At 43.0% G+C, this 20,698-nt stretch overlaps 1 protein-coding gene across 1 annotated transcript in view; it reads left to right on the forward strand.

Annotated features, from left to right (window-relative positions):
- JAZF1 (JAZF zinc finger 1) overlaps positions 1-20,698 on the forward strand; it is a 438,407-nt gene that overhangs the window by 391,842 nt on the left and 25,867 nt on the right. Inside the window, exon 4 of the mRNA XM_075316682.1 lies at positions 12,559-12,728. Coding sequence (XP_075172797.1) covers positions 12,559-12,728 — 170 coding nt within the window. The remainder of the gene's footprint in view (positions 1-12,558; positions 12,729-20,698) is intronic.

Consider the following 20,698-nt stretch of genomic DNA (forward strand, 5'->3'; position numbering starts at 1 on the left):
TGATCAAATTAGTTTGACAGGATCGATCCCTCATAAACCCATGTTGATACTCTGTCATAAGGTTATTTTTCTTGAGATACTCCAGTATAGCATCTCTCAAGAAACCCTCAAGGATTTTACCAACCGTAGAGGTTAAACTTACCGGCCTATAATTTCCCGGCTCAGTTTTTGTCCCCTTTTTGAATATTGGCACCACATTTGCTATGCGCCAGTCCTGCGGTACCGACCCTGTTATTAAGGAATCTGAGAAGATTAAAAATAATGGTCTATCTATCACAGAACTCAATTCCTGTAGTACTCTGGGGTGTATGCCATCCGGGCCCGGGGATTTGTCAACCTTAGTGATTTCGAGGCGGCGGCGTACTTCCTGCTGGGTTAAGCAGGAAATATTCAAGGGTGAATTTATGGCATCACTGGTCATGTCATCTGCCATGGCATTTTCTTGTATAAAAACCGTAGAAAAAAAGTCATTCAGCAGGTTGGCTTTACCCTCATCCCCTTCCACCATTTCACCAAGACTATTTTTAAGGGGGCCAACACTATCGCTTTTCAGTTTTTTACTGTTTATGTAGTTAAAGAATATTTTAGGATTATTTTTACTTTCTCTCGCAATGAGTCTCTCTGTCTCAAACTTAGCTAACTTAATTTGCTTTTTACATATTTTATTTAATTTTCTATAATTATATAATGCCTCATCACTACCTACCCTCTTTAATTCTTTTAAGGCTTTCTGTTTTTCTTTTATTGCTTCCCTTACAGCTCTATTTAGCCATAGGGGTTTCCTCCTATTTCTAGCATGTTTGTTCCCATAGGGTATATTTTCTGCACAAGCCCTATTCAGGATGCTCATAAAAGTCTCCCATTTGCTTTGTGTACTTTTATTACTTAGTACATCATCCCATCATCCCTTGTATTACTTTATTAAGTAAAAAGCAGCAGGTTTTTTTCAGGTAGAAAAAAATGTGAAAATAATAAAAATAATCTACATATTTATTACCTGCTATGTTGTTTGTGTGCTTGTATATAATCAATATAAGTATTTATAGAAGTACTGATATTCTTATGTACTTATATAGCATTATATATGTGTATCTATTCATACGTAGCTAAGGCTACAGAGTGACTTAGAGGTACTTTGCACGCTGCGACATCGCAAGCCGATGCTACGATGCTGAGCGCGATAGTCCTCGCCCCCGTCGCAGCTGCGATATCCTTGTGATAGCTGCCGTAGCGAACATTATCGCTATGGCAGCTTCACATGCACTCACCTGTCCTGGGACGTCGCCCTGGCCGGCGACCCGCCTCCTTATTAAGGGGGCGGGTCGTACAGAGTCACTGCGACGTCACACGGCAGGCAGCCAATAGGAGCGGAGGGGCGGAGATGAGCGGGATGTAAATATCCCGCCCACCTTCTCCCTTCCGCATATCCTACGGGAGCCTTGGTGACGCCGGTAGGAGATGTTCCTCGCTCCTGCGGCTTCACACACAGCGATGTGTGCTGCCGCAGGAATGAGGAACAACATCGGACCGTCGCGTCAGCGTAATTATGGATTACGCTGACGCTACACCGATGATACGATTACGACGCTTTTGCGCTCGTTAATCGTATCATCTAGGCTTTACACACTACGATGTCGCCTGCGATGCCGGATGTGCGTCACTTTCAATTTGACCCCACCGACATCGCACCTGCGATGTCGTAGTGTGCAAAGTACCCCTTAGATACCGCCACAGATTGCAGTATCATGATGCTATTACATGAAAATGTATGTTTGTGACCTGTAAGTTACAGCATCACACAAGATGGCAGAAAGTGAAATATTAGAACTCTGCATTGTGCTCCTGCTGTGGCTTTTCCATGAGGGAACCTTATCCCACCATCATACCTAATGGTCAAACTCCTTTGAACTGACCGTTCTGTTGTTAGAAGCCTATGATTAAGCTCTCATTCAGACGTACTATGTTCTCCTACGAGAGATATCCATGGTTTTCACAAATATGGTAGTACTCTTACATGTGATAGTCTATGGGGAAATTCACATAACCTTGATTTTTTGATGATTATATGATCTGCGTAAAATTACAGAGACCAATCCAATTATTATCCAAAGGTTGGATCAAAATCTCTTATCCATGAAAAATTTACAAATTCTGTCTGATTTTCAGACTGTCAGAATGGAGAAGAGGAGAAACTTGTTTTATTTCTCCACATACAAAAAAAAGCAAAACCTGATGACTCCTGGATTATACTCTAATCAAACACTGATCAAAGTCTTATCCCCCCCAAAAAGTCAGCTTTTCTCGTACATGGCAAAATCGGACACCTGAACGAGTCCTAAGGGTTCAATTCAAAGTAATTTTCATATACAAGTTCTATGTTTTCGAACTAATACACATTATAGTCTATGGGGATCTTCACATGTACATTTTTTTTGTACCAAAACACAGTGCACACCAAAACACGGAGAGATCTCTGATTGTCATCTGAATCACGGATCAATCTCACCAATTTAATTCTATGGACGTGTGAAAACAAGAAGACAGGTCTGAGATGTCGTCTTTGACCCCTTTCACACATCAGTTTTTTGCCATCAGTCACAATCCGTCAAATTTTGAATAAAACGGATCCAGCGACTGATGGCGCTGGATCAATTTTTTTCTCATTGACTTGTATTAGCGATGGATTGCGACGAATGGCCTCACGTTTCATCCGTCGTTCGACGGATCCGTCGAAAAATGTCTGTCGGACGGAGACGCTGTCCACAGTAACGCTTTTGTGTACGTCGAAAAAACGGACAGCGATAGATCCGTCGCCGTCCATCGTTTGGTAGAATAGAAGCCTATGGGCGCAGGATCCGTTGTCATCCGTCAAATGATAGAATCCGGCGACAAATTCCTTTTTTTTAAATGAGCATGCAACAACTATTATTTAGCCCCAGCTAGACGGATCCATCGAAAAACAGATCCGTCGCATCAGTTTTGCCACAACCTGTGACGGATCCGTCGATCCATTGAGAAAACGGATTGTGACTGATGGCAAAAAACTGATGAGTGAAAGGGGCCTTAAGTTGCATCTGGTGACTAATTTACATGTTTATTTGATCAGTAAAGCTTGAGAAATCTCTTACGCCAAACAAGGCTGATAAAATACTGAGAGTAAAAACTGACACTGACCCAACAGTGATCATGAACGGTCCAATCTTTGCCTACAAGAATATTTCACTGACGTCTGAATGAGATCAAATTCTAACAGGCAGCAGTACAATACCTAGTTACAAAAACAGAACCCCGTTTTTCTTGTGCAGTTTGTACAGGATGATGGAAGAGTGGATTGAGGTACTTATCTGGTCCATGAGATGCTAGAGGTCCAAATGATCAGTAGCTAGTCACAATATGCTACATGCTTCTGTTTATCCACAATATATCGGTGGTTTCAGGTGAAGCTAAGATAATTTTCTCATCAATTTCCTCAGGCTTCTCATAATCTTCACCTGGATGTCTGCATCAACTACAGATGTCCAAACACGTTTTTATTTATACTATTTTGCCATTGGTCACGGAGCTCTTCTTAAGTTACCTCTGTAGTAAATCAAGTATATTGCTTTTTGGTGTGATAGGGGGTCCCGAAATCGACTAGTGAAGTAGTCCTTTGTTTCTGTGACTAAACCTTAGTATACATAGTCTTCCACTAGCACTATTCACTGTTGAATCGAATTTGGCATTGAAACTGTTCACACACAACACTACTACCCTCTACAATGACACCACCAAATTGAGAGGACTGATACAATGGGCCATATTAATTTCTCATACACCTCTCCAGTAAATTGAAAGTTCCAGTGTTGGAGCTTGGTGTCTGTGTTCTGCTCTCGGAACCTAGTGTCTGTGTTCCACTATCAGAACCTGCTGTCTGTGTTCCGCTGTGGGAGCTCAGTGTCTGTGTTCCGCTCTTGGAGCTTGGTGTCTGTGTTCCGCTGTTGGAGCTTAGTATCTGTGTTCCACTGTCAGACCTTGGTGTCTGTATTCTGTTGACGGAGCTTGCTGTCTATGCTCCGCTGTTGGAGCTTGGTGTCTGTGCTAAGCTTGTCGGAGCTTAGTGTCTATGCTCTGCTGTCAAAGCTTGGTGTCTGTGTTCCAATGTTGGAGCTTGGGGTCTGTGTTTCGCTGTTGGAGCTTGGCATTTCTGTTCCGCTTGTCAGAGCCTGGTGTCTGTGTTCTGCTATCAAAGCTTAGTGTCTGTATTCCAATGTCGGAGGCTGGTGTCTGTGTTCCATTATCGGAGCTTGGTGTTTGTGTTCTGCTGTCAGAGCTTGGTGTCTGTGTTCCAATGTCGGAGCTATGTGTCTGTGTTCTGCTGTTGGAGCTTGGTGTCTGTGTTCCGCTGTCGGAGCTTGGTGTCTATGTTCCGCTGTTGGAGCTTAGTATCTGTGTTCCGCTGCTGGACCTTGGTGTCTGTGTTCCGCTGACAGAGCTTGCTGTCTGTGCTTTGCTTTCGAGCTTGGTGTCTGTGCTAAGCTTGTCGGAGCTTGGTGTCTGTGTTCCGCTTGTCAGAGCTTGGTATCTGTGTTCCACTGTCAAAGCTTGGTGTCTGTGTTCCAATGTCAGAGCTTGGAGTCTGTGTACCGCTGTTGGAGCTTGGTGTCTGTGCTCCGCTGTAGGACCTTGATGTCTGTGCTCCGCTTGTCAGAGCCTGGTGTCTGTGTTCTGCTGTCGGAGCTTGGTGTCCGCATTACAATGTCGGAGCCTGGTGTCTGTGTTCTGCTGTCGGAGCTTGGTGTTTGTGTTCTGCTGTCGGAGCTTGGTGTCTGTGCTCCGCTGTAGGACCTTGGTGTCTGTGCTCCGCTTGTCAGAGCCTGGTGTCTGTGTTTCGCTGTCGGAGCTTGGTGTTTGTGTTTCGTTGTGGGAGCTTGGTGTCTGTGTTCTACTGTCGGATCTTCGTGTCTGTGCTCCACTTGTCAGAGCCTGGTGTCTGTGTTCTGCTATCAAAGCTTGGTGTCTGTATTCCAATGTCGTAGCCTGGTGTCTGTGTTCCATTATCGGAGCTTGGTGTTTGTATTCCGCTGTCAGAGCTTGGTGTCTATGTTCCACTGTCAAAGCTTGGTGTCTGTGTTCCATTATCAGAGCTTGGTGTCTGTGTTCCGCTGTCGGAGCTTGGTGTCTGTGTTCCGCTGTTGGAGCTTGGTGTCTATGTTCCGCTGTCAGAGCTTGGTGTCTGTGTTCTGCTATCAAAGCTTAGTGTCTGTATTCCAATGTCGGAGGCTAGTGTCTGTGTTCCATTATCGGAGCTTGGTGTCTGTGTTCCATTATCAGAGCTTGGTGTCTGTGTTCCGCTGTCGGAGCTTGGTGTCTATGTTCCGCTGTTGGAGCTTAGTATCTGTGTTCCGCTGCTGGACCTTGGTGTCTGTGTTCCGCTGACAGAGCTTGCTGTCTGTGCTTTGCTTTCGAGCTTGGTGTCTGTGCTAAGCTTGTCGGAGCTTGGTGTCTGTGTTCCGCTTGTCAGAGCTTGGTATCTGTGTTCCACTGTCAAAGCTTGGTGTCTGTGTTCCAATGTCAGAGCTTGGAGTCTGTGTACCGCTGTTGGAGCTTGGTGTCTGTGCTCCGCTGTAGGACCTTGGTGTCTGTGCTCCGCTTGTCAGAGCCTGGTGTCTGTGTTCTGCTGTCGGAGCTTGGTGTCCGCATTACAATGTCGGAGCCTGGTGTCTGTGTTCTGCTGTCGGAGCTTGGTGTTTGTGTTCTGCTGTCGGAGCTTGGTGTCTGTGCTCCGCTGTAGGACCTTGGTGTCTGTGCTCCGCTTGTCAGAGCCTGGTGTCTGTGTTTCGCTGTCGGAGCTTGGTGTTTGTGTTCCGTTGTGGGAGCTTGGTGTCTGTGTTCTACTGTCGGATCTTCGTGTCTGTGCTCCACTTGTCAGAGCCTGGTGTCTGTGTTCTGCTATCAAAGCTTGGTGTCTGTATTCCAATGTCGTAGCCTAGTGTCTGTGTTCCATTATCGGAGCTTGGTGTTTGTATTCCGCTGTCAGAGCTTGGTGTCTGTGTTCCATTATCAGAGCTTGGTGCCTGTGTTCCGCTGTCGGAGCTTGGTGTCTGTGTTCCGCTGTTGGAGCTTGGTGTCTATGTTCCGCTGTCAGAGCTTGGTATCTGTATTCCGCTGTAAAAGCTTGGTGTCTGTGTTCCGCTGTCAGAGCTTGGTGTCTGTGTTCCGCTGTGGGAGCTTGGTGTCTGTGTTCTATTGTCAAAGCTTGGTTTCTGTATTCCAATGTCAGAGCCTGGTGTCTGTGTTCCATTATCAGAGCTTGGTGTCTGTGTTCTGCTTTCAGACCTTGGTGTCTGTCTTCTGCTTTCGGAGCTTGTAGTGTCTGTGTTCCACTGTTGGAGCTTGGTCTGTGTTCTACTGTCAGCTCTTGGTGTCTGTGTTCTACTGTCAAAGTTTGGTGTCTGTGTTCCGCTGTGGGAGCTTGGTGTCTGTGTTCTACTGTCAAAGCTTGGTGTCTGTGTTCCAATGTCGGAGCTTGGGGTCTGTGTTCCGCTGTCGGAGCTTGGTGTCTGTGCTCTGCTGTCGGAGCTTGGTGTCTGTGTTCTGTCGGAGCTTGGTATCTGTATTCTACTGTCAGAGCTTGGTGTCTGTGTTTTGCTGTCGGCACTTGGTGTCTGTGTTCTGCTGTCAGAGCTTGGTGTCTTTGTTTCGCTGTGGGACCTTGGTGTCTGTCTTCTGCTTTCGGAGCTTGTTGTGTTTGTGTTCCGCTGTTGGAGCTTGGTGTCTGTGGTCCGCTGTCAGCTCTTGGTGTCTGTATTCTGCTGTGGGAGCTTGGTCTCTGTGTTCTACTGTCAGCTCTTGTCGTTTATGTTCTGCTGTCAGAGCTCAGTGTCTGTGTTTTGCTTTCGGAGCTTGGTGTGTTTGTGTTCCGCTGTTGGAACTTGGTGTCTGTGGTCCGCCATCAGCTCTTGGTGTCTGTGTGCCGTTGTCAGCAATTGGTGTTTGTGTTCCGCTGTCAGCGCTTGGTGTCTGTGTTCCACAGTGGGAGTTTGGTTTCTGTGTTCCGCCATCAGGGCTTGGTGTCTGTATTCTGCTGTCAGCGCTTGGTGTTCCACTGTGGGAGCTTGGTGTCTGTGTTCTGCTGTGGGAGCTTGGTCTCTGTGTTCTACTGTCGGAGTTTGGTGTCTGTGTTCCGCTGTCGGCACTTGGTGTCTGTGTTCCGCTGTCGGCACTTGGTGTCTGTGTTCCGCTGTCGGCACTTGGTGTCTGTGTTCTGCTGTGTGAGCTTGGTGTCTGTGTTCCGCTGTGGGAGCTTGGTGTCTATGTTCCACTGTCAAAGCTTGGTGTCTGTGTTCCATTATCAGAGCTTGGTGTCTGTGTTCTACTGTCAGAGCTTGGTGTCTGTGTTCTACTTTCAGAGCTTGGTGTCTGTGTTCCGCTGTCGGCACTTGGTGTCTGTGTTCCGCTGTCGGCACTTGGTGTCTGTGTTCTGCTGTGTGAGCTTGGTGTCTGTGTTCTGCTGTAGGAACTTGGTGTCTGTGTTCTGCTTTCAGAGCTTGGTGTCTGTGTTCTGCTTTCAGAGCTTGGTGTCTATGTTCCACTGATGGTGCTTGCAATTTAGGAACAGGAATAGTTCTGCTCTTTTAACAGGGTCGTTCTTGATAGCAAATAACATTTTGTTGAGTGATTTCAAAAGTTGTCCAAAATTAAGCTTTACTTTCTCCTGCTGCTGCATGAAAAATGAGACCGCAAGGAACTGCAACAGGGAAGTCACATAAAAATGAAACTACGGTAACTCCAACTTTATGCGAGTTGCTTGTCATAAGCGCGATAGATTGCAGGCTGCAATACGACCTCATTCGATTGCTGAAATGTAGCAGCTCACAGCGCAGGACCTGTGTCGTGGCTAAAGTCGCCATATAGCCCCAGCCTAATGCTGACATTTATGGCATTTTTCTACTGTTGGGTTTAGGGTTTATTTAACGAGTATAAGACAGGGGAAATCACAAACTGTCATCTTGAATCTGGTGTAGCTGAATTGCAAGGTCCAGATGTCGCCAGCACCAAAAGACTATTTGTGTCGCTTGGCCACAATACAGGGACAAATAGGGTAAGCGTTAGGGTTCGTGCACATGATTGTATAAATTAGACACTGTGACGGGTTATTCACGGAGGCCCCTTTTTTTTTACTGACAGAATCTGTGTATAAAAAGAATTGCAGAATGAGACTCACCCAATCAAATCTATGGGTGCGAGGAAAAAAATTGGATGCCATCTAATTTTTACAGATACATTGCAATTATGTAAATACTTCCGTATATGATTAATAGTGTAAAAAAAAAACAAACAAAACAACAAATTGCACACAGACGACAAGTGAGAAACCAATCATTAACTTGTACTGATTTTTTTATATTGTTTTGTGAATCTAGCCTTATAGAAATATTCATTAGTGTGAAACATGTTCATTTGATGTTTGCTACATCTGTAACTTCCGATAGATTATATTTCTTTGCTACTATACAGTAGGGTATAACGTATTCATTTTACCTTTATAATGTGTCTTTACTGATTGCTTAACTGTTCCCATTGCAGAACATTACAGAGCCATTATAGACTGATCTTGTAGAGTCTCCGTTTTCAGATTTCCTTTGATTACAGCACAGTAGTAAAACAAGCCCCCTACTCCATCCCAATTTCTTTGCTCCCCTTCCGACAACTTGATTAATAAGGTTAAAACGCAAATTGAAATGAAAAGAGAAATGAGCTCCAGGTGCCTGGACACCTTATGCTGCGCACAGAGCCCGAGCCTGGCCAGCCTCACAATGCCATTCATTCCCACACCTGAGGGACTGAACTGTGTGACCGTAATTGCTGTAACTCTTATTAATGTTCTGACATAATTCCCATTAATTCCAGAGGGCTAGTAAATGCATTAGGACTTGTCAACATATTATTTGACACGGTTTATGATCTGTAGAATTATGCTCCTAAGGATTGGGCAGCTCTGAGTTTAGGCATTGGGATGGTAAGCTCCGCTCCCCACCTTAGAGAGAAGCTTTTCATGCTAGTCAGATGCTTTTATTCCCCAAGGAGCAGAAATTTTTGCCTTATATCAATAGGTAGCAATGTCTCCATAGTTAGCAGCTGTTGCTAAATTGTATACGGTAATTGGTCCACACTCCAAAGCTTGGCAATTTAGTAGTTAACATTGACATTGCACGCAAGTTGTTAACCCTGGTATAATATGTTTTGTTAAATGGCATAATTGAAATTAATATTTTGCTTTTTTATTTAGTTCTATATTAATGGAAGGTATATAATCTGGTCCAAACCATGAATTTAGTGGCTGAGGGCGGTAGCATTAAAGCTAGGTTTGTTCTGCGCTAAAACACTTGTCTTCTCACCACTTTATGGAATCATTTCAAGTACAGTGGAACCTTGGATTACGAGCATAATTGGTTCCGGGAGTGTGCTCTTAAACCAAGTTACTCTTATATCAAAGCAAATTTTCCCATAGGAAATAATTGAAACGCAGACAATGCGTTCTACAACCCAAAAATATTAACAGTTTATACAAACTTATTACAGTAATACAATATAATGTAGTGTATTCATATAAAATTATTACAGTACACTAATACTAAATACTGTACAGTAAAAAGCATAAAACAAATTAAACTGCACTTTAGCTTACAATAGAATTGTTGGTGTGTGGGATGTACAGTATAAGCAATGTGCTGTACTGGTTATCAATAAGAAAGTATAATACTGTATCCACAAGTGCAAATTGATAGAAATGCTATATAGTCAATGGTATACTGTATACAGTACATATGGACAGAAAATTACCTCGAGAGTGGGTCAGAGCGCGGTGAAAGGACAGAACCGGAAGTGTGCACGATGAATATTTGCTCTTATTGCAAAGCATTGCTCTTAAACCAAGTTACACATTTTTAAAAAGCTTTGCCTGTCTTGCAAAACGCTCTCAAACCAAGGTACTCTTAAACCAAGGTTCCACTGTAATTCACTTACAAAAGAAATAGAGTTAGATTTAAAAAAAAAAAAAATAATTTGATAATATAAACAAAATAGCTAATTAGCCCAAGGAACCCACCTTTAAAGAACCATTCCAGAATTTTGTTTCATTTTTCAGCACTGGTGTGGCGCTTTAAATCCAGGTCTCCTGCATTTTCACCTTTTTTTCCTGCAGCGCCATCTTGTGCCTGTAACGTCTGACTGGCTGGAAGTCAGAAGTTACATAACGAGCTGTCAATACAAGTCTATGATAGCCAATACGATGCTCTCATAGACCAGTATTGAGTTGTCACCTCCGCCTTGCTCCATGAAACACTGGAGCTGCTGGTAGGTCACAAATCGCCTGAAACCAATTGAAGCAACGCTGAAAACGGATGAAGACGTCGGTAAATGAGTAAGACTAGAGGCAGGGGACTTAGCCGTAAATGTAAAGAACCATTTCAGCGGTGAAATATAAAAAGCTGTTATACATCGTTTCCAAAGATTATATGACTTGTATATAAATCAAAAAAGGGTCCAAGGAGCCTCTGTTAGGAGTCTCGATACAGAAAATAGCCAGATATCCCTCCGGGAAGGACCTAGCCAAGGAGTGGCTCTTTTTAGGAGACCATCATAACCACCATATTAAGTGTCCCTTTTAGTCAATATCCAACTTCTTTGACAAGTTTAAAGATATGACAAGGGAAATATCAAGGCCAGGTATCCATCCACAGACAGCTGTTTCGGGGTATTGTCCCTCATCAGTGTGGAGTATGGTGGTTATGGTGGTCTCCTAAAAAGAGCCACTCCTTGGCTAGGTCCTTCCCGGAGGGATATCTGGCTATTTTCTGTGTCGAGACTCCTAACAGAGGCTCCACGGATGCTTTTTTGATTTGCATGCTTCCCATGGGGCAATGCACCTAGGATTTCACTGTGTTGAGCGCCTTTGCTGGCTGCCGGCAGTGTTTTCTCTGGCTGGTCTCCCCGAGATCAGTGATTGTTTTGTCATGACTTGTATATAGCATTTCTCAAGTATCACAGGCTCTGTCTCTAATTTTCAATTGTCTCTAATCTAGTGGGTGGAGACTAATTGCTATAATGTCTCCCATACACTGCACAGACAGAAGAGGAGATACTGCTCTCTTTTATGTAGCCATGTAGCAATGCCTCAGAGGCACATTGTGGGCGCAATATAGTATTACTGAGCAGTGTAGCTGTGAATCCAGTATTGGGGTGAGCTAGAAATCAGGTCTCTCTCCCTCTCTGCCTCCCTTTCCCCCTCACTCTTCATCTCTTTCTCTCCCTCTCCACCTGTCTCCCTGTCCACCTCTTTTTTTTGTTTGTTTTCTTTCTGTAGTTTGATAGCGGTGTACTTGCACTGTATTGCGAGCCTCATTACATTCTATTAATGCACCTGCCTGTCATACTGCTTTATATTTATGCTTTAATTCATTCACTTACTATTTTTTCTTATTCGATCATTCAAGAGCACATTTGGTTTACCCACCATTTCACTTTTGTTTTTTTTATAACTGTGTATTTATTTGGTGTCTTTTTTGTTTTTAGACATGCATTTTTTTGAATCTATATACTTTTTGGGTTATTTTTGCATCCAGTGCATTGCTGATTGGATGGGGTGGGTGTGTATATGTTTGTAGAGGAATGACTAAGCACAGTGATAACAAAAAAAAATCTAGTAATATTTAGCAGACCTAATGGTATTGGTAAGGTAAATGTACCAATATTATTTCCAATCTTTGCTCTGTGGAAATTGGATCTAACACATAAAAGAAGAACCAGGTTTATTTAATGAAAAACACAACATTTTACTTAAATATATATTGGTTTATTCTATATTTTTTAGTATTTTAATTGATTCAAGCAAAATATCATTTAAAATGTGCTACAAAAAAAAAAATAAGAATATAGTATCTTGTCCATCCACAAGCAGATCATTGGAGTCAAATAAATATTTTAAAGGAAGTCTGTCACCAGGAATCTATTAGCGGGTTGATATAGGCAAAACAACATGATCTGTGACTTATTTTGCTGCTTGATGCAGTTTTGATAAAATCCCTGTTTTCTCTTCCTTAGATGTAATAGTGAACAGAATACTGTGTATAACCCAACCCACATCACTGATTGGCAGTTTCCTGTGTATACTGTGCATTGCCAGAAAACCTCCAATCCAATCAGTGGTAAAGGCGGGATTACACAGATTTGCTTGACTGGCTGGCACTGACACCTACTTCTGCATTGATAATCTCATGCTGATAAAACACTTATTGTATTGAAACTATGGTAACTGCTGAGTGACACTTCCCTGGAATCAGGGTCTCATCCCCTTCTTTACGCTTCTCTCAGATTACATAGCAAAACCTTGCTGACAGATTGCCTTTAATGGTTTAACGTCCATTCCAGCTACATCAAGTGTATCACTTTGCTCCCAGTTTTAATCCAGCATGAAGGAAAGGTTCCTACCAATGATTTACGGATAATGTTGTCTGAGGTTCTACAGCCTTATCCCGTTATAAATCATAGGATTCACTCTTATATTCTTTTATTCCACAGGTAGCGAATATGATGAGGAAGAAGTAGACTATGAAGACTCGGACAGTGATGAGTCTTGGACCACAGAGAGTGCCATTAGCTCTGAAGCAATTCTGAGCTCCATGTGTATGAATGGAGGGGATGAGAAGCCATTTGCCTGTCCTGTTCCTGGATGTAAAAAGAGATATAAGGTAAGGTGAATATTGTTTTCTCTGTGCCAGATGGAGAGTTAGGGCACAATATGAACAGACCTTTACAGTGAACTGTCATTCTATGAGCCATGACCATGAAAGGTTTTGAGCGTCTGAACATTAATATTGTTCTATTCACTGACATCAAGTAGAGATTTTTTTTTACATGATTTGGAATGAAATCAAAATTTTGCTTTCATCAAACAGGAATAATTATCAGTATTAAAAATTAATAAGCGAGAATATATTTGTCATCTGTGCTGTAGATTTACTAAACTGACTTACAATTCATATCCTTTTAAAAGGTACAGTTAGGTCCAGAAATATTTGGACAGTGACACAATTTTCGCGAGTTGGGCTCTGCATGCCACCACATTGGATTTGAAATGAAACCTCTACAACAAAATTCAAGTGCAGATTGTAACGTTTAATTTGAAGGTTTGAACAAAAATATATGATAGAAATTGTAGGAATTGTACACATTTCTTTACAAACACTCCACATTTTAGGAGGTCAAAAGTAATTGGACAAATAAACCAAACCCAAACAAAATATTTTTATTTTCAATATTTTGTTGCGAATCCTTTGGAGGCAATCACTGCCTTAAGTCTGGAACCCATGCACATCACCAAACGCTGGGTTTCCTCCTTCTTAATGCTTTGCCAGGCCTTTACAGCCGCAGCCTTCAGGTCTTGCTTGTTTGTGGGTCTTTCCGTCTAAAGTCTGGATGTGAGCAAGTGAAATGCATGCTCAATTGGGTTAAGATCTGGTGATTGACTTGGCCATTGCAGAATGTTCCACTTTTTTGCACTCATGAACTCCTGGGTAGCTTTGGCTGTATGCTTGGGGTCATTGTCCATCTGTACTATGAAGCGCCGTCCGATCAACTTTGCGGCATTTGGCTGAATCTGGGCTGAAAGTATATCCCGGTACACTTCAGAATTCATCCGGCTACTCTTGTCTGCTGTTATGTCATCAATAAACACAAGTGACCCAGTGCCATTGAAAGCCATGCATGCCCATGCCATCACGTTGCCTCCACCATGTTTTACAGAGGATGTGGTGTGCCTTGGATCATGTGCCGTTCCCGTTCTTCTCCAAACGTTTTTCTTCCCATCATTCTGGTACAGGTTGATCTTTGTCTCATCTGTCCATAGAATACTTTTCCAGAACTGAGCTGGCTTCATGAGGTGTTTTTCAGCAAATTTAACTCTGGCCTGTCTATTTTTGGAATTGATGAATGGTTTGCATCTAGATGTGAACCCTTTGTATTTACTTTCATGGAGTCTTCTCTTTACTGTTGACTTAGAGACAGATACACCTACTTCACTGAGAGTGTTCTGGACTTCAGTTGATGTTGTGAACGGGTTCTTCTTCACCAAAGAAAGTATGCGGCGATCATGCACCACTGTTGTCATCTGTGGACGCCCAGGCCTTTTTGAGTTCCCAAGCTCACCAGTCAATTCCTTTTTTCTCAGAATGTACCCGACTGTTGATTTTGCTACTCCAAGCATGTCTGCTATCTCTCTGATGGATTTTTTCTTTTGTTTCAGCCTCAGGATGTTCTGCTTCACCTCAATTGAGAGTTCCTTAGACCGCATGTTGTCTGGTCACAGCAACAGCTTCCAAATGCAAAACCACACACCTGTAATCAACCCCAGACCTTTTAACTACTTCATTGATTACAGGTTAACGAGGGAGACGCCTTCAGAGTTAATTGCAGCCCTTAGAGTCCCTTGTCCAATTACTTTTGGTCCCTTGAAAAAGAGGAGGCTATGCATTACAGAGCTATGATTCCTAAACCCTTTCTCCGATTTGGATGTGAAAACTCTCATATTGCAGCTGGGAGTGTGCACTTTCAGCCCATATTATATATATAATTGTATTTCTGAGCATGTTTTTGTAAACAGCTAAAATAACAAAACTTGTGTCACTGTCCAAATATTTCTGGACCTAACTGTATCTCTATCAGTGCATCATTACTACAGGGGGCATCCAAACAATCACTGCCTTAGATCTTTACAGATCAATAACAGTGCCATTGAACGTGGCTGATGTCCTTGAACTGGAGTCCTATCTACATGCAGAAAGGTCCAACAGCTGTCGACATGGTCAAGGGCATAACAGACAACCGTGGGCCCCTCTCTACTATGGCCACTAACTGCATCGAGGAATTTTAAGACATGGAACAATTATTATTATATAGTTATTTCCACTCTTTGCTCTGTGTTCTATTACTCAATGATGCTTTGCTCCTTCATCATTCAGATTCTTCCCCTTTTTCACGGATATCAAAAGTGATACTAATGACATCCCTTCTGATTATTAATTACAGGTTATTTCAAATCCTCTAAAATGATGGCATAAACCTTGGATATGCCATCATTTTATAACTGTGGGTGTCTGACCATTGGTACCTCTACCAATCCTGAGAAGAGCTGTAGGCCACTTGAGTTGGTCTACGATGCAGGTGCTACCACAGCCTGAAGGCCAAGAACAACTGTGTAGGAAAAAAAACCATATCTGCATATGCGAAACATTCAGGATCTGAATGACCCAGAGGTCAGATCTCCACCGATTTGCCATCACTTTCTGAAATGTGGAAGAACTTCTATAATGGTAGAAATAGATGGAAAGTTCCAATGTTACTGATAGATTTTCTCTAGTTATTTCTGAAAAGCCCGATTCGTATAGATTAAAGTTGACAGAACCCAACAATTTTGGCAGAACTGGCTAACTATCTGATGTATCAGAGCCGCCCAACTCTTTCCTTGACTGATCAATGTAAGGGGAGAGAAGGATCCGGCACTTGGACTATCAGCCACCGATTCTTTTGTATTCGGGGACGATAATCTGCAGAGAGAGGTGTCCAGTGATGGTTTTCTCCCCACTCTCTGTAGAAAACACAAGAGCGGTAATGTACATGGGGGAGTCGAGAGAGGTAGCTGTTCAGACGACAGCTACCTTATGTGTATGGCAACATCTAGGGAGGCCAGGTTGTCAGCTATAGCCAATATGAATCCAAAGGGCCTCAGGGCGTATGGGCCCCATAGCAGCTGTTACAGGTATTAGTGGGAAATCCAGCTGTTACTTGTAGTGCACATTCTTTATGGCACATTTCCCAAAGACTCTATTCCATCTCGGCTTGTAGGGTACAACATGTAATAGCTTCTATAAAGGGATGAGATAAATATGTAACCCTGGATAAGTAAGACCACTGGAGAAGCTTCATTTTTTGGTGGAACCTCTTCTCCAAGATCTGAAATTGGAAGGAGGGAAGATATTTTATGTCTTTTAACCAATATCATGCATACTGCAGGGACTGTGGGATGAGAGTTACAAGCGGGGTATGATTTTTTTACTATTCTTTCATAGCCTACAGTAAATGTTTACGAATATGTACCTTTTATATTGTACAATTACTTGTGAGCCAAGTCTTTTGTAAACTCTTCCCCTTAGCTTTCCTTTTCTTTCCGTATTGCAGTCTTGCTCGAGGCATGTTCACATTACATGCTGCTGCTTTCTATATACACACGTTAATCCTTTCCTTGACAATATAATAGCCGCTTTCTTAATTGCCTTTGTCTCTTTTTTATGCCTAGAGGTGTATAGACTTTTGATATTATGTATTGCCAAAGAAGGTCTGTAAATAAAAGTGTAATTACACATGGTATCCCATACCGGTGATCCAGCAGAGGTGCGCCCGGGGCTGTCACCGCTGAGTGTATGAGGGGCTTTCTTCCCCAGCTTCTTGACTGTCTCAATAACACTTGTGTCTCACATGATGTTTATTCCTGTCCATTTAAGCCTGGAACAGTGTGAACATATTTATGGCGCAGCCAGATACAATAAATTAGTGTTAGTCAGTACAGCACGGCACACCCAGAAACGCTACTGTAAGAAGCTCTTGTTCTTAATTACGGCACAATTAGTGCTCTGGTTTCTTGTGCAGGTTTTTTTTATCTGTTTCGTCTAGTTTAGAAAGATTCAGAAAATCACAGATGCCCATTACACAGACATATCCTTTTCTTCACAAGAATGCAGTGTTTATTAGTAAAGTGGTGATGGTGGGAGGGCATATTGTAAAACGCCAATGTCTTAAGTCAGGAAGCAAACTAGCCATTGCCATTGTAACAGGGGTCCCTTTTCCCAGGGGGCATCCCTATACTGCGGCAAGTGTTTCTTTAGAAGAGAGAAGCTAGAGGTAGAGGGCTTGTAATTTGCTACATCCTGTCTGTTCTCTGTTTGACTGCCAGCCCTCCTTTTATTGCCCAAATAAGCGGACTGTTCCTGCCTGCTTTTCCTATCACACCACCTTCATCTCAAATGCACAAGGACTGTCTCAAGGATATCTTGCACACCATTAAGTCAGAAGGGAATGAAATTAATGAGCCACGGGAAAGCTGACAAACATGGAGCAAGCGGCAAATAAAAAGTAACGATACAGAGACTTGAATAAATATTAGCTGTTTTCCTTCTTCTTTCCCAAGGATTTTGCATGAAATAGCTTGTCAGATCCGGGATAATTTATGCCATGTTGTTATGGTGTACAGTTCTATATTATAGACCTCTCCCTTTGCAGTCTGTGCCCCCCCTTTATTGTCCTCAGCCACCCTGTTGTTCCCACATTTACAACAAAGCTGTGTCTCCTTCTCACCGCACGTTTGTTCTTTGCCAATAGGGGGCGATACAGACCGTCACAGGCTGGGCTGAGACCCCAATTCAGTCTCATTTTGTGGGACCACATGAGTAGAATATACTAAGTTCTAATGGTCCTAGACTCGTTTGCCTTTTACTCATCAACTTGATTATAATTATTTTCAGCTTGTGCCGTGGATGTAGCTATAGCTATAATCGGTTTTAGGCTATGGTTCCACTTTCGTATGACTCATGCAAGTCTCGCATCGGTATCATCCAGCGCGGCCACACACTTTCCAACAGGAGCGGGTGGCTGCATGTAGTTCTATGCAGCTGATGCGCTCCTGTCCAGAAAGTGTCAGGCCATGCCAGGTGATACTGATGCGAGACTCGCACGAGTCATATGCAAGTGGAACCGTACACTATCGTGGACTGTTGCAGCGGTAGACATAACATTAGTGTACCCTGTTCTACCAAATAGGTCCCAAGAGGTAAAGGGGCCCATAAGGGGGCCACTACCACCTCCAAAGCTGCAAGCAGCTTTTGTAACAGCCACAAATGCTTGCGTTTTTGATGAACTATTCCAGTACAAAGGGCCCATATACTGCTCCTACGCAGGGGTCTCTTCTATCTGTGTCCACTCCTAGCTTGGTGGTTTAGAGCCTAAGGCAATGTGCACACGTTGCAGATATTTCTGCACCAAATCAGCATTTCATTGCAGGAAAATTGCTGCAGCAAATATTTGCATTTTTGCCGCAATGTGATGCGTTATTTAAAAATGTTTTTTTTTATTGCTTTCAATGGTGAAAACGCAGCCAAAAATGCAGAAAGGATTGACATGCAGCAGATTTTTTTCTGCAACCAAATCTGCAATCCATGGCGTGTGCACAACACTTAAGGACTCTCAATGACTTTGCTGGCATAAGGATTTCCTTGCAGATTTGTGTAAAGGCCCTGTCACACGCTATGATATATCTAACGATATGTCGCGGGGTCACGGAATTCGTGACACACATCCGGCATCGTTAGAGATGTCGTAGCGTGTGACATCTCCGAACGACTGTGAATGAGCAAAAATACTCACCTTATCGTTGCTCGTTGACAGGCACACGTCGCTATGTGAAAAAGGGAAAGAGGAAAGGTATACCAACATGGGATCACCACAAGATTATATAAAGAATAAATATTTTATTGATGCACGCAGAAACAAGAAGCCACATGTCTCCACACTTGGAGTATGGGCACACAATAACACAATAAAAACACTTAAAAAGCCAAAGGCATGGACACCATACACGCCAGGAAAGATGACATATAAACAATACAGTGTCAATACAATAAAGGTACTCTATGGAATATTGCACAAAGCCCGGTCCCAAGATCGGTCTATTTATAATGGTGGTAAACCAGAGACTGTATGATATGATATACAAAATGAATGCGATGCAGAGTTGAAAAATCGCTGTGCAGATACAGATATGTCAACACCTGAATATAAAGGATCACACGTGTTGCAATAAGTTACCCCTATATGTGGTGACCACGGAGGTCAATGAGTCATATAGTAGAGACCTAATGGTATACCATATACATAGCTGATCAGGGTAAAGGTAGCACACGGCAGGTACGTATGGAAGTTTAGACTAGATCCGCAGAACATTCGGTATAGTACAAGTGCACCAACAACAAACACCACACACAGTCAATGTCTCCAGTATAAAGGGATATACACCATACCTATTACCCTTGTAATAAACCTGTTAACGCAGCATGTGCAGTATAAACCAGTATATAGAAAATATAGTGTATGCAAACAAACTTCAGATACACATAAGGGTTTAAAGCCTGCACAATATATCTAGCATGTTACAGGTATGTCAGTGAAGGGCAACACACTGACTGTACTAGAGTACCTTTATTGTATTGACATTGTATTGTTTATATGTCATCTTTCCTGGCGTGTATGGTGTCCATGCCTTTGGCTTTTTAAGTGTTTTTATTGTGTTATTGTGTGCCCATACTCCAAGTGTGGAGACATGTGGCTTCTTGTTTCTGCGTGCATCAATAAAATATTTATTCTTTATATAATCTTGTGGTGATCCCATGTTGGTATACCTTTCCTCTTTCCCTTTTTCAGTACGTGTTTAGTATACCAGGAGATCCCACTAGGTGGTGCCCTTCCTCTTTTTTCTGGTTGCACACGTCGCTATGTGTGACACCCCGGGAACGACAAACTGCAGCTTACCTGCGTCTGCCGGCAATGCGGAAGGAAGGAGGTGGGCGGGATGTTACGTCCCGCTCATCTCCGCCCCTCCGCTTCTATTGGGCGGCCGCTGTGTGACGTCGCTATGAAGCCAAACGTCCCTCCCCCTTCAAGAAGAGGATGTTCGCCGCCCACAGCGACGTCGTAAGGGAGGTAAGTACGTGTGACGGGGGTTAACGACTTTGTGCGCCACGGGTAACTAATTGCCCGTGATGCACAAATGACGGGAGCGGGTGCGAACGCTCATGCGATCGCACAACATATTGGCGCTTGTGACTGCGCCGTAAGGCTACATGCGCACGCTGCATCTTTTTGTGTTCATAAACTGCAGCCAAAACAGCAGCCAAAACTGCACCTTGTGAGAGACAGCCTGGAAATGTCACAAAAAATGCTTGAAATTGTAGGTGCATTTTTGCTGCGTTTTCGGTGGGGTTTTTGTGCGTTTTTCACAACATGCATTTTTGCTGGGTTTTTGTGACAAATGTTGACAAAAACGCAGGAAGAATGAACATGCTGCATTTTTTTTGTCACAAATTTTTGACAAATAAAACGCTGACAAATAAACTGTGCGCATAGCAAATCTGACTTCTCATAGATTTTGCTGGGAAGTCAAATGTCACGTCAGGAAGCTCTGACAACAAAACTGCAGCCAAAAACGCAGCAAAAACCGCAGCGTAGCCTTGACGGGTACAGGAATATTGGACCTCATTTATCAAGAATGTCTGAAAGTGCTTAGATATTTGTAGTGTTTAGCCCATAGCAACTAATCATCGCGAGCTTTCATCTCTTCTCAAACTGCTCTGGAAAAATAAAAAGGTTGGCCTCTTTATCGTTATTTTAACAGATGTTTTGAGAAGATGATTATGTGGCACTAATATATAAGTATTACCGGTCCTCCTCTTACACTTGTTGCAGCTTTAGGGCTGCTTCTCACTTGCGAGTTTCTCGCAGTAGAGCAATGCGAGAAAATCTCGCATTGGAATCGGACACATGTTAGTGAATGATTCAGCTCGCATTTGCGATTTTTTTTTTTTTCTCAGTCCAAATCGGACTGAGAAAAAAATCGCAG

Source organism: Anomaloglossus baeobatrachus, chromosome 6 (assembly GCF_048569485.1).
Source record: "Anomaloglossus baeobatrachus isolate aAnoBae1 chromosome 6, aAnoBae1.hap1, whole genome shotgun sequence".
Classification (NCBI taxonomy): Eukaryota; Metazoa; Chordata; class Amphibia; order Anura; family Aromobatidae; genus Anomaloglossus; species Anomaloglossus baeobatrachus.